Source organism: Vulpes lagopus, chromosome 23, assembly GCF_018345385.1.
Source record: "Vulpes lagopus strain Blue_001 chromosome 23, ASM1834538v1, whole genome shotgun sequence".
NCBI lineage: Eukaryota > Metazoa > Chordata > Mammalia > Carnivora > Canidae > Vulpes > Vulpes lagopus.
This window is the reverse complement of record NC_054846.1, coordinates 23,657,288-23,681,754: the sequence shown is the minus strand read 5'-3', so window position 1 is coordinate 23,681,754 and position 24,467 is coordinate 23,657,288. Positions and strand designations below refer to the sequence as shown.

At 42.1% G+C, this 24,467-nt stretch overlaps 1 protein-coding gene and 1 long non-coding RNA gene across 8 annotated transcripts in view; one reads left to right on the top strand and one right to left on the bottom strand.

Moving 5' to 3' along the window:
- Positions 1–22,755, top strand: part of MYBPC1 (myosin binding protein C1) — a 94,968-nt gene extending 72,213 nt beyond the window's left edge. For 2 of the 6 annotated variants that reach the window (XM_041738355.1, XM_041738360.1), the window contains 7 exons: positions 1,691–1,830; positions 4,554–4,713; positions 5,872–6,008; positions 7,957–8,143; positions 9,845–9,903; positions 11,334–11,376; positions 12,748–12,855. In XM_041738355.1, the coding sequence (XP_041594289.1) occupies positions 1,691–1,830; positions 4,554–4,713; positions 5,872–6,008; positions 7,957–8,143; positions 9,845–9,903; positions 11,334–11,339 (689 nt within the window). In that variant the 3' untranslated portion in view covers positions 11,340–11,376; positions 12,748–12,855. Of the gene's footprint in view, positions 1–1,690; positions 1,831–4,553; positions 4,714–5,871; positions 6,009–7,956; positions 8,144–9,844; positions 9,904–11,333; positions 11,377–12,747; positions 13,023–22,588 lie in introns of those variants that run through there. The other 4 variants (XM_041738354.1, XM_041738358.1, XM_041738359.1 and 1 more) reach the window with 3 other exon arrangements.
- Positions 287–24,425, bottom strand: LOC121481200. 2 transcript variants are annotated; one of them, XR_005985221.1, is made up of 3 exons: positions 23,628–24,425; positions 17,910–18,101; positions 287–3,451 (listed from the first exon to the last, which is right to left on the bottom strand). It is a non-coding gene; the product is annotated as an uncharacterized LOC121481200 (long non-coding RNA). The 2 variants fall into 2 exon arrangements; XR_005985220.1 differs by having other exon boundaries at positions 287–3,413.
- Between the last annotated feature and the right edge of the window lie 42 nt (positions 24,426–24,467).

Sequence of the window (24,467 nt, the reverse complement as noted above, 5' to 3'; positions counted from 1 at the left end):
ACATAGTAGCTTCTAGACAAAATTTAACATGTTTCCTACCATCCCTAAAATTTGCTAATAATAAGCTTTAACAGAGAAGGAAGAGTTTTTTTTATAAATGTAAGAAAGATGCACCTAAACAGTTAAACCACTAAATTGGTTGATCCTGTAGGGCTAGGTACTCACTCACTTGTCCAAGTAATAAGTAAGTATAGTTCCTACTTCTGTCCAGAGTTAGGGGAATTGAGGGAGGTGCTCTAGCAGATGGACCCCTCTCATTGGATCGCTCTATGAATTTTGTCATGTCAAGAAATACATTTAAAAGCAGAGCTACAGAAGCCTTGTTTCCAGTCATTTTTATTATTGTATTTCAGCAAATTTGCTGAAATCCAGGATTTTCTCACCCGAGGAGCAACTGCCTATGACAGATTGGGTAAAAGTTCATGCCCTTTGAATTAAATACTCTCTTCCCACTGGCTAAAGCTACTTGATTTTTGTTACGTTGAGAAGAGTGTTGAGGGCACCCTGTGCCCTTGGACCTGGCCCGCCTCCACAACTTTTCATGGGAGCTCCCATGGGAGGGTCTGTAAGGGCCCTGCCCTCTGAGGCATATGAAAGAACTTTTCTTTTTTTTCTAAAAGATTTTATTTATTTATTCATGAGAGACACAGAGAGAGAGGCAGCGACACAGAGGGAGAAGCAGTCTGCCTGCGGGGAACCCGATGTGGGACTCGATCCCAGGACCTCAGGATCACGACCGAAGGCAGACGCTCAACCCCTGAGCCACCCAGGCATCCCATATAAGAACTTTTCTTTTCTACGTTGCCGTGTAGTTACTTTACCGGGTGGTTATAAGTGCCTGGGACATTTCTTACACAATAATAACGATTATTATCCTAGTTATTTTTCTAGTTCCAAATTTGTGTTGGCAGAGAGAGAAAACAAGTTTTCCTCCTGCCCGTTTACGGTGTCTTGGGGTACGACAGAGGAACCTGAGCTGTGGCCTCTGTGCCTCTCACCAGAAGCCAGAGTTGCTTGCCCAGGTGGGCTGTGCGATCTGAAGCCCAGGGCCAGCGCATGTCCCATTAGCAGGTGGCTGTGTGGCTCTTCACCAGGAGGGAAGGTTGATGGGGTTTGACGTTTCATTTAAATTTTCTTTTCAAAACCCTTTTCTTTCCATGAAGATGACAGTCAGGAGCTTCCAGGTAAGCTTGGCTGGGGCATCCCAGTCCCCGAGGCGTAGGAATGGCGAAGGCAACGTGGGTAGAAATGCAGGGATGGGAGGACATTTCCAGTATCCTGCTGGACGGAGGCACAAGGGACACATGCTCGCAGACGGGTGGGGCTGCGGGGGGTGCCCGGCCCTGTGTGCCCTGGGCCGGTCTGTACATCTGTTCCTGTGACGGGGTTCCGCTTACACACGAGCACAGGAGTCGGCCAAGCATGAAGCAGGGGGGGAAACGCCGTCGGTGTGCTCCCTCTCGCAAAGCAGCCCGTGGCTTGAATGCCTGGGACAGCAAGGTGCCTGTGTGACAGCAGGAAGGGACGTGAGCATCATGGGCATTGACCTTGCTTCAGGCCACCGTTGACCTTCTGATCCCATGTCAGGAGGAGCACCTGCTTCCGGATCCCGGAACTGCCGTGAGGGGGGACATTGCCTGTGTGGAGAGGGAAAGGGGTCTCACGGGGGTGCTCTGAATTCGTCTTACAGACCGTCCAGGTCCACCTCAGCTGGTGAAGATTGAGGACGTGTGGGGAGAGAACGTTGCTCTGTCGTGGACACCACCAAAGGATGATGGGAATGCAGCCATCACGGGGTACACGATCCAGAAGGCTGACAAGAAGAGCATGGTAAGGTCTGGTTTTCTCTGGTGCAGCAGCAGCACAGTCCCATTTTATCAGAAGTAGAGGTGGGGCACGAAGCCATCTGTGGCGAGGGAAGCACGGGGGGCCTGGGCAAATGGTGTGACCTCCGAGTAAGGGCAAGGCCTGAGGAGCCACAGGACTGGGCTTGAACCCTAGCACAGCCACTATGAGCATGTGTGGGATGGTCCCTTACCTTCTTTGGTCCCCATTTTCCTCCTCTATAAAAGAGGGATGCGAGTACTTGCTTTGCCTGGTTATGGTGAGGCTAAAACAATATAAAGCAGCTGCCACAACACCCAGTGGAATTTAATAAATTCATTTGTTCACCAAATATTTACTCCAGATTCTAACTCAAATCTCTATCATGCAAGTCTTTCTCCTTGTAAGAGAAATGTAACAGGGACAGAGGAGTACCAGTTAGAAAAGGAAGATTCTAAAGGGAACGACAGTGTGTGCAAAGGTCCAGAAGAGGGAAGGAGCTTAGTGTAAGTTACTTTTTCCCTTGGGTTCAGAAGCAACCCAGTCAGAGGATGAGTTATTGTGGCCTGCATTTTGTTGCTGAGGAAGCTGAGGCTCAGAAGGGATAAAGGAGTTGCTCGTGATCACCAGATTTCAAGTGTGAAAGTCTGGGTATTCCTGCCTCAGAGTTCCTCCGCTGCACCACACCCCTGCCCTGCCTGTGCGTGCATGAATGAATAAGTGACCATTTGTGCACACGAGGGCATAGAGCCCTTCTTCTTTCTTACAGGAGAAGTAAAAGGTCATGCTTCATGATATTGAGAGAAAGGCTTTAGGTGTTTGCACAAGTAGATCTCAGTAGGAGTTTAGGTTATGAGGTCACATTAGATTGTAACCTCCGGACCGAAGTTATAGAAGGGAGAGGGGCTGGAAAGGACAGTGTTGGGGACAGGAAGGGACCTTAAGCCTCTCCTTTCCATACACTATGTCTAGCATGTCCTTTTTTCCTTTTGTTTTTGTTTCCTGGGTGCATATTACACAACTAAATAAGATTTGGCACGTAGGGCAGCATTCTCTGCTAAAGCCGGGCAGCTCCAGAGCAGGATGAGCCGATATGCTTGGTGAGGGAAGGATCTCAACATCTCATATTTCCTCAGCAAGAAGGGCCCTTGTTCGGGCCTCGGCCCAGAGACTGGCTGTGAATCCAGGGCTACTGTGGTTCTTCTGTAAGGTCCTTCAGGCATCCTGTCTGTTCTTCCACTCCCAGCAGACTTGCCCGGTGTTTGTCTTCTTAGGTATCCAGTCAAGTCCAGAAGAAGCAGGACTTTCCCATTGCTTCATGTAACTGAGTTTTCCCTGGTGATAGGGGCTGATCCCCAGTCCCGGGACCCCTATATTTCTGGTCTGTTACCCGTAGACCGAAAGATGCTCCCTCTGCCCAGTGTAAGTCCCAAGAGATTACCACCCCATTGTCTCACTGTGGTGACAGGGGCTACCCTTCAGTTAAGTTCTTTTTGTCAGTCATAGCTTCATAAACGTTGTTTTCATTACATGCGTCGACACATTAACATATTCATTCATTTACTATGCGTTGAGCACTGTTCCAGCTGCTGGATCCAAAAAAAAAAGAGGGGGGAGCATTCACAATCTAGGCAAGAAGAAAGACATCATAAAACCTGATAAATGATAAAACACTATAATAAATGTCAGAATACACGTTGAAGTAAAGTGCTTTGGGAATATGGGGGGCACGTAGCTACATTTGTCTGGTGTCTTCAAAACATCTCAAATACAGATACAATGATGGCCCCTAAAAATTCTAAGAAAAATCCTTTTCCCTTTTATGTCAGAAAATGTATTTTCTCAAAAAGTGGTACCAAATATATGTAATGCAATATGGTTCTTTACTGGTTGCAAGATAAATTTTTGAGACTCCTTTACCTCTTGGTATGTGAGGAAACACTGAAAAGAAAATTAAAAAGCTTGTTTTAGCTTCTCATTCACTCGTTCATTCAAGTATATAATAAACATTTATTTTGTGCATAGTTCCTACCATGTGCCAGGTATTATAATAGTCACTGGAGATACAGGGGTGAGAAAAAAGTCTGTCTTTACTATCACAGTGTGTCTGCTTCAGTGGAAGAGGCAGACAGCGAATAAGTAAAACAGTGTATATAATTATGATATATAATGAATTAAAATCAGCAAGTTCTGCAAAGAACACTTAGCCAAGTTAAGGTAATAGAGTGTGACCACCTGAGAGTGAAAGGGAAGCAGTTAAGGAGGAGGTAATATCTGAGCAAAGTCTTGGGAGAACCCACGTTAATAGCATTAGGCAAATTTATTGGGCGATGTTAATATTTCTCTAGTGATTTAACATCATCTCTTTCTTTTTTTTTACATCATCTCTTTCTTAAACTAGATAAGTTTGCACTAAAATTCTGTAATTAGATCTTGTTATACAAAAGCTAGGTGGAAGACACTGTATACTTGTGAAAAAGACACAAAAGTAGGAGTTGCCATCTAGGGTATATGACTCTAACATGTCAATGAGGACTATATTATACATAGCCATAGTATAAGCCTATTGCAAGGCATTAAATTAAACATCCATTGTTATTACTCTCAATATAAAAATCAGCACTATTTTTTTCAGTTAATGAAACATCCCTGTTATTTATTCTAATCAACAGTGTGAATAGCTATGTATTTTTAGATGATTTTTCTAAAAAAAATGGTTTTTCTTGTAGGAATGGTTCACTGTCATTGAACATTATCACCGAACCAATGCCACCATTACTGAACTGGTCATAGGAAATGAGTATTATTTCCGGGTCTTTGCTGAGAACATGTGTGGCCTGAGTGAGGACGCGACAATGACAAAGGAGAGTGCTGTGATTGCCAAGGATGGTGCGTTAGCAGTGGACTGGTATAAGGGGGTTCTGGACTCAATTCTAGTGTGTGGGGGTGGGAGGGGTTTCCTTTCATTATTGTTGTTGTTGTTGATGTTTTGTAGAGGCTTCACTACATGGGAGTGATTAAGTCACTGGCCCTTGTGATTGAACACAAGTTGCTCTCCCTTCCCTGGAATTCTGGGGATGGGGCTTAAAGTTTGAATCCATTAAACGCAGAGTTGATTTCCCTGGCAACCAGTCCCCATCCTTGGGCCCCAAGGTCACCTCATTAATGTTAACAAAGACCCCTTTATAGCTCTCCTCATTGAGGAAATTCCAAGAGTTTTAGGAGCTCTGTGCCAGAAATGGGGCCAGAAGACCAAATATCTACTTCTTATTATAAATCACAATATCACAACTGGACATCTGGAAACCTCAGTTTTCCATGACCACATGGAGAGGACTAGAAGAAGAGATGTGATGAAAGGGAATTCAAATTGATAAAACATATTTTTAAATTGTGGTAAAAATTTTTGAGTAGCATGTTCATTTTACCAGTACAATTTTTTTTTATTTTTTAATATTGCATTTTTTAAAAAAATGTAAGCTTTAATTCATTACAACCTCTGGGCTGGGTCTAGAAATGGCTCAAGTCACAGACACAGGAATTTCATTTCAAATAAGCCACTTTCCTGAAAGCCCTTGCTCATTGCTCTCACATTAGAGCACATTGTGGATCAAAATACTCAGACACCAAATTCTCCTCAATAATTCTTTCAGTCTCATAGGACCACACTGGCTCTCTCTCCCAGGTGGGATTGGCTATCACTTTACACCCTTCAGAATGAATGTTGTATGGTGTTCACCCATGTTTTTATTTATTTTTTTAAATATATTTATTTTTTTTATTGGTGTTCAATTTGTCAACATATAGAATAACACCCAGTGCTCATCCCGTCAAGTGCCCACCTCAGTGCCCACCACCAGTCACCCCCAACCCCCGCCCACCTCCTCTTCCACCACCCTAGTTCGTTTCCCAGAGTTAGGAGTCTTTCATGATCACCCATGTTTTTAATATGTTCTTCTAAGCTCAGGGAATTTTGCCATGAATAAAACATGCCAAGAATAACATCGTCTCAGGCCAACTTGTAGATTTCTAATGCTTGTTTCTAAGGTAAAATCTACAAAAATCCAGTGTTTGAAGATTTCGATTTCACGGAGGCACCCATGTTTACTCAGCCTTTGGTTAACACCTATGCTGTGGCTGGTTACAATGCTACCCTGAACTGCAGTGTGAGAGGAAATCCTAAGGTAACATTTTTTAATCACATTGGTTAAACTTAAGAATTAGTCACAACTTTCCTGTTTTTAATATTAGACACATTATAATTGTGAGTAATAGTATGAACAGACCTACCAAGTGCTATTGTGTCTTTCTCTGGGATAGGAAGGTGGGTGCAGCATTGTGGTGTTGGTGGATGATCAGGCCCACCGTTTAAATATAGTAATAAAAAATGCTTATATTTCTTTACTAACTAAAGGGTACCTACTAAGGAAAAAACAAAACACCCATTCTTTTTTTTTTTTTTTTTTTTTTTTATTAATTTTTTTTTTTTATTTATTTATGATAGTCACACAGAGAGAGAGAGAGGCAGAGACACAGGCGGAGGGAGAAGCAGGCTCCATGCACCGGGAGCCTGATGTGGGATTCGATCCCAGGTCTCCAGGATCGCGCCCTGAGCCAAAGGCAGGCGCCAAACCGCTGCGCCACCCAGGGATCCCCAAAACACCCATTCTTAATAAAGACCTGAGAGTTAAGGAGATGGAAGTAATAACATTTCACCTGAAAAATTAAGTTGTAATATTAATTCATCAAATCTTCTGAAACAGATTGAAGTAAATGATGATATTATAATGCAAGGCAGAATTGAAGATATGCTGGGATAAGGTACAGAGTCCTAGGAAGGAAGGAATTGCATCCGATTGAAGAAATTCAGAAAGGTGGGATCCCTGGTTGGCTCAGCGGTTTAGCGCCTGCCTTTGGCCCAGGGCGCGATCCCGGAGTCCCGGGATTGAGTCCCACGTCGGGCTCCCGGCATGGAGCCTGCTTCTCCCTCTGCCTGTGTCTCTGCCTCTCTCTCCTCTCTCTATGACTATCATGAATAAATAATAAAAAAAAAATTTTTTTTTAAAAAGAAATTCAGAAAGGTTTTAAGGTTTCTTGTTGGCATTTGGAAAGAACAACCAATTGATGAATGTTGTCCATAGAGATATCGATTCCTGGGTGGCACTGTAGGAAAAGTGCCCTAGAATTTGGAAAAATTGCAAAGTAGTAATTTTCCCGTGTATACCATGAATGGGAGTCAAGGGAGCAAGGGAGAAGTTATACTGAGGACAAGAGGAGGATCCTGAATTCCTGTTGAGTTCAGGTGACATCAGTATATCCAAATGGAAATGGCCAGGAGGGAGGAGAGACGTTCACCAGAGCTTAGGAGTGAGCAGAAAGCCAAAGTCCAAGGTGTAAGCCTCAGTGAGTGGTCCCATCTAAAAGGAGGAAGAAGATGGTATGAAGGGGACACAGAAGCAGGTTTCTAGGGGCTGAGCAACACAAAAGTAGGTAAGAGGTAGAACAGAGAATGTGGAGAGTGTGCATTTACCTAAGGGAGGAGAAGGCAGTATGGTGGGAGTGGGGATCAAGGGTATTGACTATAATGCAGAGGCCAAGGAGAGGAGAGTTGGCTTCCTGGGTGACTGGTCATTACTGATCTTGCATTACGGGAAGTGGACCCATTCCACCAGATGACGAATAGAGATGTTTGGGGAGAGATGAAATGGTGAGGAGGAATAAGCAGCCCATAAAGAATTAGAAAAGAATGTCAGGAAAGGGAAATGAAGAAAAGCAGACAGTTCTGACACCTTATTGGGATTCTCTGAAAAATGCCCAGCAACATACACTCTCCTGAATGAATGGAGCTCAGGGACCTGTAGATCATATTGGGAGGCGTCAGAATCTGTTTGGGAAGAGAGCCCCAGCACTGTCCTCTGAACAAGTCTGGCTTGCCTCTTCAGAGCTCTTCATTGCCTTCTTGCCAAGCACTAAATAGAATTTAATTTGAGAGGAACTGTGCTTAAGTAGATGTGGATTCATCTGAGATGTACTTTCTTTCTAAGACATGCTTTAAAATCTGGTCACTGGCTTAAATAGTCTATTATTATGCTAGGTACCAATATGTTTTGACCTATTTACTTCATTCTTCAGCCCAAAATAACCTGGATGAAAAACAAAGTTGCTATTGTGGATGATCCAAGGTACAGGATGTTTAGCAACCAAGGGGTCTGTACTTTGGAGATTCGCAAGCCCAGCCCCTATGATGGAGGCACTTACTGCTGCAAAGCAGTCAATGACCTTGGGACAGTGGAGATCGAATGCAAACTGGAGGTGAAAGGTATGACATCAAAGATCTCATGTATAGACTAAAATGAGAGAAAACCATTTAATTATTGCCCTTACTGCAAAATCTAAATTGTTTGCTAAAATGTCTGGGGATGGCAAAGGGAGGGGAGAGAAGACGTTATTACAGTCTGCATTCACTCTGATTTATTTAAGTAGACTTATTCTCTCATTGCTTGCAATTCTTGTTAACTAAGGAATAGTAATTTCAGTGGAATTCTAGTATATGTATAGCACAGTGGGAACGAATAAAGACAGGGGGATATGACTCTGGTGATATAATCCACTTTTTAAAAAAACTAGTGCAAAGGTCATCTAATGAAACGGCAATTAAGGAATTTATATTATTTTTAATTAGTTGACTATTTTGGGAAACTTCTAATATGTATATTTATATGGGTAAGTTTGCTAATTTAGTGTTTACTATTGCATGTATAGAATACAGCATATCCCTATTATAATCAGTTGCTTTAAAAATCTCATTAGAGGATTTCCATTTATAGGTATGCATTTCATTTATACCAGTTTTTAGAAGTGTTGCAACTCATAGAAACCAAGAAAACATGTAAGGATTTATGTGGTAGGAAAGTCTCAGAATGACCTGTCATCTGAATCACTTTTTCTAGTAATTGTGTATAATTTTTGTACTGAAGTATAAAATTTTCTCAACAATCAGAACCTACTTTGGGCCATGGGAACTCCTACAGATGTCAGAGTCACTGTTACGAGATAATGTGTGACATGATGCAAATGCCTTTTCTCTTTTTCTTATATTGCTTTTCTGTGATAACCAAAATCTTTTTTTTTTACCTCTCTGTAATGAAGAAATTATGATCCCCAAATCAGAAATACAACTTTGTAAATATCTATTTAGAAAAAAACATAGTAAATACTTAAGGTATTAATATTTTTTTTTAAAAAAAGAGGTTTTAGTCCTGACTCTAATATAAATATACTTCTTGAAAAAATGTTCTTTTCTAACTTTAAAAAAAGTATTCCTTTTGCTATGATTTCTGTCCACCAAGTAATACAGCATAGTAGATTCATAATTGAATAAGAGGAAAATTTTTTTGCTTTTTTTCTCTCAAGTATAAGACAACAATATCCTTAGAAAATGTCAAATATAACTATTGAGATAGTATTTACAAGTTTAAATATTGTTTTAGCTGTTTACCAGCTCTAAACACAGGCTAAGTTAATAGTTGCAAACACATTTGGTTTCTCGACTCCTAGACTTATTTTCAAGGTATTGTTGGTACTTATATCTCAATATCCGATTAAAAAAAACAACAATGAAAGCTCAGTACCACTTCTGCATGCTTTGAAAATAAAGAATGTTGCTAAAGATATAAAATGATTAGTTCATAAATGGTTCAACATTTGGGGTCTTCCATAGAAGCCAGTAATATTGTACATATGGATGACCTATCCTTTATAGTAATTGTATAGTAAGTTGTATAGTAATTGCATTTAATAATATAATTAATGTACTGTAGATGTAAGTTCATAATAAGGTAGCAACTGTGATATACTGGTGAAAACTTTTGGTCCTAAGAGTAAAGTCAAGATTGTTTATCATCAGATTGTTATCTGATAATAATAGGTGACTTGAATCAAGTTAAGCTGTGAAAAAAAAAAAGGTAAGAATGTCATCCGAGAATAAATAAATACTGGTACAAATATTCTAATTCTACAGTGATATATCAAGGAGTAAATACCCCTGGACAACCAGTCTTCCTGGAGGGGCAGCAACAGGTTTTAAAAATTCATATCCCACTGGATATTTCTACTTTCTGTTCCATTCCTCTTACATGAAATCGCACTTTGCATGTAAAGCTTGACTTTCTCATTTGCTTTTCATTGTATTTCTTAGCCGCTCATGGCATACACTGTTTATGCCATGAACAGGAAGGCCAAATTATTCAAGGATATTAATTAATGTAGACACTATGTTTTGTCAGAAAGCTAAGTACCATACCCCACGCCCCCATAAGTAAAGCCAGGGAGCTACATTTGAAGATGACCTCACTGTAGACATCAGGTTATCAGACCTTAGTAATCAGTAACATTTATTTGATAGTTTCATTTTTCAAATGTAGAGAAATATGATCTTTCTTTAAGATAGTTTCCACTGTAGTCTCCTGAGATTCATGTTAAAATTCAGAAGACTGAATGTTTTTAAATTGCGAGTTGTAGAAAAAGTATCCTGGACATTTTTGATGGAGAGAGGACATAAATAAGAATTATTTGGGATATTTGGATCCAATATTTTGGAGCTTTCCTGTATAAAATTTCCAGTGAAAAATTTACCAGTAGAATTTCTGTCTACCCATTTATCTGTTGGACACTTTGGATATTTTCATAGTATCAAAATTGTTTCATATATTTATGAACTTGAAAGAAAATTCCAGGCTCCATTACTAGTGTATTAAGCAATAACCGAGTACTATCCTATATATATAATGGACCCCCATTTGGAAGAATGAATGAAGAAGTTCTTTGGGCCTTGGTAAGCAACGTGATGTAAACTCTGATGATGTAAATCTGGGCCTGAGTTTACAGTTCACAGAGATAATATCAGCTTGCAAAAGATGACAGAATTAGGGCTCCTTCTTTAAAGTTTCATAGATTATACATATAGTTACTTTCTAGCCTAAGTTTGTTTAAGCCTTGTGTTTATTTACATCAGTTATATACAATCAGTTCAGAATACAGTTACAGAGTACGCTAGTCTAATATTATATCTACTTGATAATTTTGCCTTTTAGAATTCCAACATATATATATGTACACTAATGCTTTGTCTATTGTCTCTGTTTTTCTTTTGTTGAAAAACACAATATATATATGTTGTAGGTTTTTTTTTTTTTTTAAGCTGATGGTTTGGAAGCTCTTACCATAAATATTCACTGTACAATCAGATTGGCTTTGCCACTTGTTCAGGCAAAGTGGTTGTGCATATTAATGTTTTACATATTAATGATCCTTTTGAAGTGACTGGATCCCTGCCCTTCATTCCATGCGCTTCTACTTTCCTACATCTTTCACATGACTAAGGATTAATGACATCACCTCATCATAATTATGACTATAATTTCATCCAACAAGTACTCAACTTTGGTTTTAGCACTTTATTAATGCTTACAACTTCTCTCTCTCTCTTTCTCTCTCTCTCTTTCCCTTAGTTGTAGCACAGTAAGGATTTTTGAATGTATATTATCATCTAAGGTAAGCTTTCATATGGTTTTGGCATATGAAGCTTATGACTGTCATAAGCCATACAAAGCCTGTGGAGTATGGCATGATTTTCATTATGTAATCCAATGAAAATAGACGATTTAAAATCTCTAACTTTGTAGTTTTAATTTGTATTTAAGTATCTTGAAATTAACAGCTAGTACTTATTCATCGCAGCAATCTCCCGTTGACATGAAGCAAGTTGTTGAATGCAGTAGAGCATGAATTAAAGCATTTAATGTAGATGAAAATGATACCCAAGCATTCTGAACGCTTTGCATCAAGGAATGGACATGTACATAAGTGGCATCATTTCTACCTATATGTGACTTGAATTTTTTTTTTAAAAAAAGGAGAATGACTTTCCCAAATTTGCATTAAATAAGTTTTAAGAATGTTCAAATGGCATGCTGTTTTTGCCTGGACGTGAATTTATTAGCAAGTAGTGAACCACTTCTGTAAAGGACCATGAACTTTTCTGGTTTTTCTCTGGTGAGGGGTACTTTTATTTTTTAAATATAATTCAGAAACATGGAAGATAAGTTTGAAATATCAGTAGGTGTTTCACCTTCAGAAGATACTGGATGGGTTTTACTCTTTTTAACAAAATCTTTCCAATTTTTGCACTTTTGACAGGGTATAAATAGCCACAGTTAAAGGAGTGGTCCCTATTTTCTCCTCTAATATACTTAAATAGGAAGTCTGTGCTTAATTAAAAAGGACATCAACAAGGGACGCCTGAATGGCTCAGTTAAGCATCTGTCTCCAGATTTCTGCTCAGGTCATGGTCTCAGGGTCGTGAGAATGAGATGGAGCCCACATCTGCTCCCCCTCAGTGCAGAGTCGGCTTGAGATGCTCTCTCTCTCCCTCAGCCCCCCTGCCCCTGCTCCTCGGTTGACGAGCTCCCTCTCTGAAATAAATAAATAAAATGTAAAACAACAACAACAAAAAGAACATTAACAAACAGGGAACAGCTCTTCCTGCTGAATCGTAACATGGCTTTTCTTTATTCTACTATTCAGTCAGGAGGCTTAAATCATCTGTAGAAGAATCCCAAAACCTCTCCAAGACCAATAGATACTACTTTCCAACCAGTCAGGAATTTCAACTAAGACTGAATAATAGCAGGGAACAAAAAACTGCCATGGGTCTGCTGGGAACTTGCTTTTCCTCCCATTGCCAAGCGCTTTAAATTTTAAATGTACTAAACCCAGAAGGTTTCCAAGCAGGGACTGAATGAATCTTGTAACTAACTGGAACGTAATTAGTCACATTTCTAGGCAGCTAGTCAGGAAGTAGTATCTGAATAATCTTTCGTGTAGATGGTTTTGACTTTGCCTTTCCCTCTCTGTCCTCTCTAGGTGGCCTTTCCTTCTGCAGGCTCCTCTTGCAAGGTGTGCCTCCTAACATAATTGATTCATATTTGCGAGACTTGCAATCAAGCAATCCCGAGGAATACTAAGGGCCTGGGCCCTGCCTCCCTACACTCCACTGCTTTGAAATCTGGTTGCAATGAGAAAGCATTTTCTGTTTTTCCACCAGGCACTCAAGTGTGGTCGTTTTCTTTCCTCCTAATGTTGAAGAAAAAAAAATGTTTGCACGGATTGCTTCATTAAAAATTGCATACAAAATGTCATTTGAAGTCAGCTTTTTCATCATTATTGTCTGTGCTTGGTCCCTATACTTCACACACACACAAAAAAAAGCAAGCTGTAGAATTAGCAAAAGCAGTCACTTTAGTTTAAAATAAATAATAGGCTGTAAATGCTTTCTTTTTCCCAGAATGAAAACACGTAGTACAGCGGCACAGTCAGATCTTGAAAACCCATCTTTCTCTTGAAAACCCACTCTTCTTTTGATCTTAGAGATTTTTCTATGCAAAGCAGGGCTGTTCATTTCACACAATCCTGCTTAACACCAGTCAATCTGTATCCTTTTTCCCATTTGAATTCACTGTGAGACTTCATAGTCTTTCAGACGAGTTTTTTCAATGGAGGAGAAAAAGGCACTCAATAAATGGTACAATAAATTTGAAGTGCTTATGATGAGGTGACACAGCATTCATTTAGGTGTCTGGGATTGTGTGCCCAAAAAGAGCTGAGGACAAAGGGCTGCGAGCTGGGGTGCTATTCAACATGGGCCTGACCTTCCCTGGTCTCTGGCACAGCCTCCTGGCCAGTGCACCAGGGCCCGTGCCAACACAGCTAGTCACAGTGACAGAGCTCCCAGGCTACAGAGCAGGGACAGATGGGGAGTGTGCTGATGGCGTCCATTCCACCTGGTGGAGACTGTCCACATCTGGAAGCTGAGAAACATCTGCAGGAGCTCATCATCTTCTCCGCGTCTTGCTCCCATTCTTCTCTGTGCACTAGACAAGGTTTCAGTTCAGGGAGTGGGGTGAAGTGTGAGTGTGTCACCTCACCCCTGTAGTTTACTCCCTTGCCCCCTCCCATTTCTGCCTTTTGGTCTTTCGTCCTGGAAGCTAGAATCATTGCCACCTGCAGCTGGGCCTGTAGCATCCTGGGACAGCATTTAAAAATATCTGCTCTGCTTGTTTTCCAGGTTAGAACTGGGAAGCTATGGTGGTCATGCTCTTGGGTTGACGTGGGATCTCACTAAGGGAAGGAGTGGAGAATTCAGGTGGTTGTAGTACATTTGATAATGGCCAGGGAAAACTCATGTTCTTGTCCCAACTCGGGTCTCTTCTGATGGGTTGGTGATCTTATGTTACTGGTTGTTAAGAATATTGGCTACCATCCCATATGCTCAGTAACTGTGAAAGAGTAGTGTGTGCAACCCTTAGGTAAATAACCATTTTAATCAGAAAATATATATTCATGTTGTCTTATGTAAGAAAAGCCTGGTTGGTGTATCTATAAAGTCAAGGTCATATCTCTATGTACAAACCCAATGGTAGACTGTCTGGCAAAACCAAGCAGTGTGGCCTCAGCAGTTTGGCTGCTGGGCCAGGACCCCGGAACCCGACCTGGTTGCTTAATTCAAACCGTCATTGACTGATTTTGCCAAGTCAGGGTCAAGTTTGTTAGGCCTTTTATAAACATTGCCTAAAAGTAACTGTAAAGTATCCTTACAAAATACTGGTTCTCCAATCATGACTTATGCTCTCAAATTTTGTACTAGATAACAGTACTTTTCTACATGCAATCTCTTATTAACAGTGCTCATGCACCACAAAGTTCCAAAAAGGAAAAATAGTCTATTTTGAAACTACAAGGAACAAAAAAAATGTCAGAAATTGTTGTTGCTATTAGCTTTCCTACAATTTTATCGTAATTCTGTTTGAATTTCCCTTTAAGAAAAATTACATATCACAGGAATTTACCAAGAATTCTTTTTTGAAACTAAACATTTATAAAATGTTTTAAAGGATCATGCTTATTTACTTACTTTAAAAAGAAAGCTTTATGAATGCCTCATCTAAATTGATACAGAAATAGAAAAAAAAATCACTAGTTCCAAGAAACATTGGAATAAGGTAATATGTCCTTAGCCACTCATTTTTAATACTTCTGAAACATTCAGTTCCACTCAACAAATGAGTTATTGAGTATCTGATGTGTGCATGCATAGCACTGTGATGGATTCAGCTAGAATCCAATGGTGAATAAGTCACTTCATGCATTCAAGGGGTTTATAATGTAGAAGGGAAATACATAAACTGGAAAGACAGCAGGTATAGGAGAGCATGCTAAGGATTCAGAAGCTGGATAATGTGGCTTGTGTGTTTATTATTACCCATGTATGTACCACACTAAGATGAAGTACAGGATGTGTCGTTTGACTTTATTTTTCTAAATCAAATTAAAATATGGCTCTCCACCAGCCAGGGAGATTGAGCAATTCTCTCTGTTCTGTTTGGAGGTCCTATTTCAGGCTCTGGGTCAACTGGAATATTTTCTGCCCCTAGAAAAAAGAGAGAAGGAAAGTCTCTCCATTTCAGTCCACGTGGATGACTGTTGAGATGTCTGTGTCCAGTGCATCATGGTCCCCTCAAAGACAAGTGACTCCAAAACTTCCCAGACAAAAGTGGACCTGGGGTCTTTCAACCTCCAAAGCCATAGCTTGACTATTTGCCTGTTCCTTTTAAAGATGTTCTTTGTGGGAACACTGGACAGTTCTACACTTAGGACTAGCCTTGGACCTGGGCAAGAGGGCCTTGTCCACCTGCATCTCCCTCCACAAAAGGGCCAAGATGCCAAGGGGATGTGCCTACTTGGAACCCTCACCACACCTCCTTCTTATAGACTGAACCCAAGCTCACTTGCTGGGCCTCTTCCCTGAGATCAAACTCCTAAGGAAGAAACACGTCCCCAGTTTATGCATGCTGCAGCCCAAGAGTTGTCCGAGAGATACCTGTTTGTCAGGAGGTTGAGGTGTGGGGGATGTGACCAGAACTTGTGTTTGAGGCCGAGGCAGCTGAGGACCCTCATGGTGTGCGAGAAGGACATAGGATGAAAGAAGCTGGGAAACCAGAGCCTGGCAGTGGGTCACAATGTTCTCGCAAGTATCTCTGAGGAATCTGATCATTCTGTAATTCAAACCTGGCCTTCCAAGTCCTTATCGATTCAGCCCATGAAGACTAGAGGATACAACTATTTTATTAGCCACCTGTGAGCTTGATTTATAACTTATATTTCTGTGTATGAGCTATTAAAGCTAGGGGTCAGCCACCTCTCAACCTCCTGTGTCTCCTTCCCTGGGTCCCCATCCAACATCTCTCCTACCCTGCCCCAAACTCATCCCCCTCATCACTTCCCATACTCTGTGTCTGACCCTCCTTCTCCTTCCACACCTAAGTTACTAGACGAGAATTCCAGAAATACAAGTTTGGCCTCTTTTTCCTGGGAGTAGGAATAAAACTGGGAATAATAATACCAGACAGTCTTCTTACCAATTCTCCTATGATATTAATTGACTCTAGATTGAACTGTACATTTGTTTTATTTCCTATTCTAGCAGGGCCACCAATTACCATCCTTGCACCAAAGATTCAGGTAGTTGCTACGTGTAGATATTTATAAAATCCTTTGTAATTAAACCCTGATAACTTATCATGGACTAAAGAAACAAATAACCTAATGGAACAACCAGTTCTCCTGATGCTAAGGTCTGTCATCACCCTCTTTACATCACCCAATGAGTTCTCTCTGTCCCCAAATGCACTGGCCTGAGCAATCTATGGCCTCACTGAATATTTTTCTTCTATCTGGAGTAGATTACTAGGAACAAAATACCAGAGAGGCAGCAAGACAATTAAACATTCCCAGAGGGGCATTCAGTGTGACTTGGGGCACTGGCTGACTCAAGTCATGAAAGGAAAAAACACTGCACTCAAGCACATAATCTACAACTTCCTTCTCTTCCAAGCAATCGCTTTAGAAAGCATCTTTCTGTTCTTTGGAGAGAGGCACTTGCACAGCCATCCACAGGCAGGAGGTTCCCTCCTTTATTACTATATTCTCACCTTCGTCCTCGACTTAGAGGCCAAGAAAACATTTTAAAAACATTATATACCAATTTTAAAATCTTGACTTACAGTTTTCTGGTTAATGAAATGAATAAATAAATAAGAATGAAGGACTACTGGCAACACCATGGCAAGGAAAGGAACCTTTATTTGGACTTTGTAAGGCGTCCCTCTTGAAGGATCGGGATGAGGGGTAATTGGAAAGGAGCCATATTACAAAATAAACGAAAATTGATTTGGAGTCATCCAGTCATTTGGAAAATTCCAGGCACTAGAGAGCCAAGTAATGCATCTCCTGCCCACTATGGTATGAAGCACCATTGGACTGGTCATCTCAGTCCCACTCCTGAGTGTGCACTGGGGCTCTCTATCAATTCGGTTCCCATTCCTGCACTGGGAGGTACCACTGAGCTGGGGGCAGGTGGGGTGATAGTGGAGGTTGCCCAGAAGAGGCAGGTTATCTCTGCACAGGATTATTTTTATGTACTTCTTAATAGTTCATTGTTGGGGCTTAATAAACATTAGCTAGCAGTAGTAGGAGCTCACTGGTGAGACAAGTTTGGTAGTCAGGTCCTTGTGATGGCAAGCATAGACCCTGACCCAAAGCCTGCCATTAGTAAGGCCACTCTCTAGGGAGTTAAGCAAGAGTGAGGGACAGAGCAGCAGGAGATGGCAAGATGGGGCTGGGCGAAGGCCAAGACCAAGAATCAACATCAAACGAGAGAAAAGGAGGACAGACTGACACATTACTATCTGTACAGAGAGAAGGGAAGTCAGGAGCAGTGAGATAGAAACAAATCCAGAAATAACCTCCTGAGGCAAGAACTAAAGAAAGAGGAAATGGCAATGATAAAGTCAACAATTAAAAAAAAAAAAAAAAAGAGCACCTACTTCTTTACTTACAGACATTATCTCAGCTGTGGTTTCTTAGCCTGTCCACAGCTGCCCTATCCCTCTTTGCAGAAGAATGGAAAACCTTGGACAGAACCTGAGAGCATGGCCTGAGGCTGCTATGCCACCCCCTGGCATGCTTACCATTGACATTCATCTGCTTGTTGTTCTCTTCTCCATGGTACAGGAGTCTAGAAACCAATTTTCCCTTCCCAGATCTTCCAATGGATGTTGTTCCAGACATACTGTCCGGGAGCTGAAGGGTGTCCCAGTCTGGGAAGCACAGAGGCATAATCTTAGAAAGGCCTCACCAACGACCACCAGCCAACACCTTCCCTGGGGAGCAATGAGTAGATTTTGATTTCACTGGAGATAGTAATATGTGATGGGTTTTAAATAAATCTATACATGAATATAAATTCAGAAATATAAAACACAAAATTGTGAGCATCTATCTATCCTATCATCTATATCTATTATCTATATCTATCTATCTATCTATCTATCTATCTATCTATCTATCTATCTATCTAATCTATCATCTATCTATCTAGCGAACTCTTCTTTGCCCTGGGAAGAATAGCTTTAAGCAAAATTAAGTGAGTCAAATTGGTCTTTCTTGTCCCTCAACTGCCCTGAGTGCTCTGTCTCTTCGTTCTGCCCCAGCCCACCCTGGGGCTCCAGGGGCTCGACCAGAGCAATGCCTCCACCCATTCCTTCTGAGACTGGATGTTTCAGTTCCTTCCTCATCGCTCAAACTGTGGTTTTGTGACCAGCAGCCTGGGTGTCACCTCGAAGCACCACTCATTCTCTCCACATCCCCTGGCTCAGAACCTGCCTTGTAATAGGATCTCCAGGTGAGTCCTGTGCCTGGCCCTGTGAGAGAAGCACACTCCAACCCTGTTTCCTGTGTGCATCTGTATTTGGGGCCATTCTCTCTCTGCCCAAAGGACAGACATTCTGATAAAAATGTCCCTCCTAAGATATTCCCGATAACTAACACTGAAATGTGACCTAACTTGTCACTCCTAAAAGCCCTGTCCTGAACACAGGAATAACTCTTGGGATTTCAGGTCCCCTGGACTGCTGAAGAAGGAATCTTGGAGGAAGGGCATTCCCTCTCATGCTCCTCAAATCAGACTGTGGAAAAAATTTTAAAGCAGTAGGCTGTGAGCTCCAAAAAGGATAATGAATTAAGAAAAGGTTAAAGGATATAAAAAAGAGTGCTAAGAACTGTCTCCGAGGGAAATCAATTTCCTTAATCCTAAATTGCTTTCGCAATTTCAGATAAAAAGCACAATTACAACATCTCAGTGACCCTATTGTGAAACTTTGTATTCTGATCTTGTCCAGGAAATCAAGCATTTGTAAAAGAGGAGAGCAAAGGTTTTTGGCAATCTGCAAGTAAACACTGCATGTCTGCTCATGTATTTTGTAAGGTATCATAGTTCTATAAAATCTGTGGACTTTAAAGTCTCAAAGTGCAAAACTATAAAACCATAAATTAGATCAAAGCAGGTAAATAAAAAAGCACGAGTCTTCACCCTGCAGAACCATAGTAATCTTTATAAATACTCCAGCCTCCGAGTCCAGACCTGGAAACACATGGATAGTTTGGTTCCCTGCATGATAACATCTTGCTACACCAAAAACCCATCCAGTGAATTACTTGATTGCAACCCAGGCATTTTTCCAAACCAGGGCAAGTCAGTGGCGTTTTGAAGTGGTCATATCACAACAGATGCATCCCTCATCTGGCTGAATGAGACGACAGTGTTGCATTTTGTGGGAAATTGGATGAGATGCTGAGGATGCTGAGGAAGGAGTTTTGAAAGGTGTGTCAAAGTTACAGACACAAAGAGAACCAGGAGTAAAACCAAGATCCTTTCTCTTTTGGGAAAGAAATTCAATTCAGCTAAACGATCAAAAAAACCTATGGACCTATCGTACTATGAATATGTTAAAATGTTACCACTGGGGGGAGTTGGGTGAAGAGTACAAGAGATATCTCTGTATTATTTTTGCAACTTTCTGAGTCTACAATTATTGCAAAATTAAAAAGTTTTTTAAAGTGTGGATGTCTACCAAGCGCCAGGCACTGAGGAACACACTCCAGTGCAGGGCTGTGGTCCTGGTACTCTACAAGCTGGGTGAGAGGCACACTGGCACATTATTAAGTGACCAAAGATAGGTTGAAATACAAGTACAAAGTGTTTGGTTGTGTGGAAGCAGGAGACCTCAAACTGGAAGATGTGAGGGCTCATCTCAGAGAAGAGGGAATGTAAGCTGAGTCCAGACAGATGAGCATGTTTTCGAGGTAATGAGGGATGGAGGGTGCTCCCCAGGCCCAGGGAGCGGATCAGGGTGAGGGGAGGCTCTGGGTGTGTTCGGGAACAACTAATGGCAGCATAGAATGCAGAAAGGGAGGTGAAGGAAGGGGAGACATTTGGGAGATAAAACTGGAAGAGTAGATTCAGTCTTCAAATGCCAAGTGAGGAAACTTGGACTTCACTGAAGGCATCTGAGCAGGGAAATTCATCATCAGTTTTAGTATTTAAGTAAGACAAATTTTACATAATATTTAGAAAGGACTGAAATAGCACCAAATCTACATGATCTACAGAAACTGTAGAGCATGTCTGTTTAATATTGACAAAAACACCCATCTAAGTCCGATATTTATTTGTTTATTTCTTTATTGGTTTCTGGAGTAGAACTCAGTGATTCATCACTTACAGATAACACCTAGCGCTCACCATAAGTGCCCTCCTAAATGCCCATCCCCCATCTAGCCCATGCCCCAACCCCACCCCCAGTCCTGCCCCTCTAAGCAACCCTCAACTTGTTCTCTTTAGTTGACTGTAAAGAGTCCCTTATGGTTTGCTTTCCTCTCTTTTTTTGGTTTCCCTTTCCACATGTTCATCTGCCCTGTTTCTTAAATTCCACATATGAGTCATAGGGTATTTGTCTTTCGCTGACTGTAAGTCCAATATTGAATATGTATAATTTATTAGATGGTATTTAGCAGTGGTTAGGAGTATAGGACCTGGAATCAGACTATCTGGTCTTAAATTCCTGCTTCACTACTTTTCTAATTATGCAGTCGTAGCAAGTTATTGAACCTCACTAGGCTCCAGTGAAAAAATCTGTATAAAATATGGACAATAATTATACCTATTTCACAGGATTTTTATGAATATTAAATAATTCTGATGTTTAGAATAGTGCCTCATTGGAGCTCATAAATGTAAGCTACCATGTTAGTTCAGAAAAATAAAAATTTGCATACATCAATCACTATTTAATAAACCATGATAATCAAAGGGAGCTATGATGCAAGAGATAAAATAGTAGAAAAATCCGTAATTTACTTTTCCTTGACATTAGACAGGTTGGCCTTAATAGGTCTCCAATTCATTAGAAACTTCCAAAAATTTGCCCCCCAATACAAGGGAAAAACAGCTTAGGAGCATGAGTGTTAAAGATAGCACAAATAATAATAAAATGAATACCATGTTCCTATTACCTAGTTTAAAAATCGTGGCTGAGAGAGCAAAAGGACCCTCCAATATCCATTTTCCCACTTTCTGGTAGTAATAGAAGGTATTTAGAAGGGCAAACAATTGGCCATCTCAACTCCACATCGCCAGCCTCTCTTGCAGCTATGCACAGCCGTGCGACCAGGTTCTGGCCCATAGGACAAGAGCAGAAGTGACACGTACACGTAGGCCACACCCAGAAAGGACATGGGTGCTGCATTCTCTGCCCTCTCTTCCCCTTTCAGGTGATTGCAATTCGGGGTTAGCCAATTTTGGCCACGAGAGCGAGGGGGGCACCCTAAGAATGGCAGACTAATAAAATGGAGGAAAGCTGTGGCCCTGACACTTAGGAGCCACCAGCCAAGCGCAGAGGGGCCTACCTTGGGGGAGAGAAAGGAACATCATATTTAGGCTGTGGGGCTTTGTGTCCTAACACAATTACCGATATGTTGGAAGCCATCTGTGTGCTCCTCTAACGATCCCATCTCTAGAATTGTATGTATCCTTTTTTCCCTTTTCTTCGTAACTGTTCACTTATGGACATACTCCTTTTTTTTAAAGATTTTATTTATTTATTCATGAGCAACGAGGGAGAGGCAGGCTCCCTGTGGGGAGCCAGATGTGGGACTGGATCTCAAGACCCCAGGATCACCACCTGAGCCTAAGGCAGATGCTTAATCATTGAGCCACCGAGGCATCCCCATTTTGAACTTTATAAGAATGAAATCTTACTGTATGCATTTTTTCTACAAGCTGCTTTTTTTTCTTTCTCAGTATTATCCTTTCACAATTCATTGATGTTAATAAGTATAGCTATGGTTCGTTAATTTTCCACTGCTATATTAAACTTTGCTGGGTGATATTAAATTATGTGAAAATGCCTCAGTGGATCCATTCACTATTATTGGACATTCAGGATATTTATAATTGTTGATTATTATAAAAAGATGCTATGAATATTCTTACACCTGTCTCCTAGGACACACGTGCCACAATTTCTCTAGGACATACTTCTGGATCAGAATTGTGGGGTCAGAGTATGTGCATCTTCAACTTTAGCAGGTCATTCCAGGTTTGTTTTCAAAATGCTTGACCCCATCTATTCCTCCTTGCCAACACTAGCACTCTGGTAGACCACATAACCAAGTTCTGGCCAGTGGGACGTATGCTGATGTGCCATTTGGGAATTCTAGAAAAGCACCTTACTTTGCTGGCTCAGCTGCCAGCAGTATCTAACTTTTCTTTCACCCTCTTTCTCTTTCTTGCTACTGGACATGCAAACAGGACGGCTGGAGCTCCAGCAGCCATTCAGGAGAACCGAGAGATGACCTTACAGGTGTAAGTCAGAGAGAGATGTTGGAGCTGAAAGAAGAGCCTGAGTTCCTGGTGATCATGAAGCCACCATAATTCTAGACTTATGTGAGAAAGAAATAAATTTTCCTTTTAAGTCACCAGATTTGGGGGATTTTTGTTACAGGTATCTGAATGTAAGCCCGGTTGAGTGTTTTTGTTTCTCATTGATTTTTAGGAATTTTAAAAAATAAAATCTGGGTACTAGTCAATGTGGGTTTTATTTGAGAGAAATACCTTTCCATGGCTTGTGGCTTGTCTTTTCATCCTCCTGTGACATTTTGATGTACACTGGAAATTATCTGTAATAGCATTTAATTTTTTAATGTGGAAAAGGATTTCTACTCGGATGGCATTGATAAATTAAAAAGCAGATGTCCCCAAGTTTACTATATAAAAAACCAGCATAGTAAAAAGTGGATCTCTGTCATTCTGATTCCTGCATTTTTTAGGATCTTATTTTTTTTTCATATTAAAGATTAGGAGATGAATATTCAACGGATAGTTTGGTCTGTAGGAACCCTCAGATTGCTCTAAAGCAGGGGCTGCTAACCTTTTTCTGTAAAGGGCCGGGCTGTATATATTCCAGTGTTTGCAGGTCAGTGTGGTGTCCGCCACAACCACTGAACTCTGCTTTTAGAGTGATAAGGTAAACAACTTGTGAGGCATAAACATGCCTTTATCCATGGCGCTGAAGTTTGAATTTAATATAATTTCGCATCAAAAATTTTTTTCTGAATTTTCTTCAGCCACTCCGCTTGTAGGCTGTATTAAAACCAGCGGTGGGCTGTGGAGTGGTTTGCTGCTCCTTCTCCAAGGTATTTAAATGAATCCTGTGGGACAAACTGCATCTGCTGATAGACGGTGCTTCACTATCTGGAAAGCAGTGTCCCAGGTGGTTCTGTGCCTTCGAAGCCTGCATAAAGGTCAGAACCAGGAAGTGAAGGGAAGGCGAACGGCAGGGCAGGCTCACCTCTCACCTCGGGGTGTGCAACAGCGTGTGACGGGACGCCCGCGGCCTGCACCGGCGCGCTGTGGGGGGAGGGGCGCGCTGCTGAGGTAGCTTTGGAGGCCCGAGAGCTCAGGCCGCGGTGCGGTGGGGGGGGCACCGCCGGCCCAGGACTGCGACCCCGAGCAGGCTGCCGGCAGAGCACCCGCCGTTACCGGTTCCGGACGCTCTGAGCAAAGGGCGTTGGGCTTTCAATCATTCAGTCAGTCCCCTTTTCAGCAAATGTTTCCGAGTCCTGGTTTGTTGCTTCAACACCTCCGTCTCTAAACTCTGAGCCCTGAGCCCGCGGGGAGCCCTCTCCAGGGCTAATTCGTGGCAGGGCCTCCTTGGAAGAAGAATCGCGTCGTTGTGTGTCTATCAGGCAGGGCCTCTCCGGGCAGGCGGACGGGGCCGGCAGGGCGGGCACACGCGCGCAAAGCGGTTCTCACACGCCCCCGGCCGCGCAGTCTTGCGGCCGTGGGCCCGCCAGGGCGCCCCCGCCAGGAGAGCGGCCTCGGGCCCCAGCCCACGCGTTACGGGCCGGCGTTTCCCTGGCGGCCTGGGAGGAGCCCCTGCTCGCGCCGCGCCGCCAGACGCTCCTCGCGAAGACTCGAACCTCAGACGCAGGTGCACCAGCCCCTCGGGGACGCCCTGTCCCGGCGCGCCGGCCTGAGACTTCCTGCGCGTGGGCCCCCAGCGGCGACCCGCTGGCCGGCGAGAGCCCGTCCGGTCCTCCGGACCCCCTCGCCCGCCCGACCCCCTCCCCCGGGCCCCCTCCCCGAGGCCCCGCCTTCCGCGGACGCGCCGGCGGCCGGGCCGCTCGGG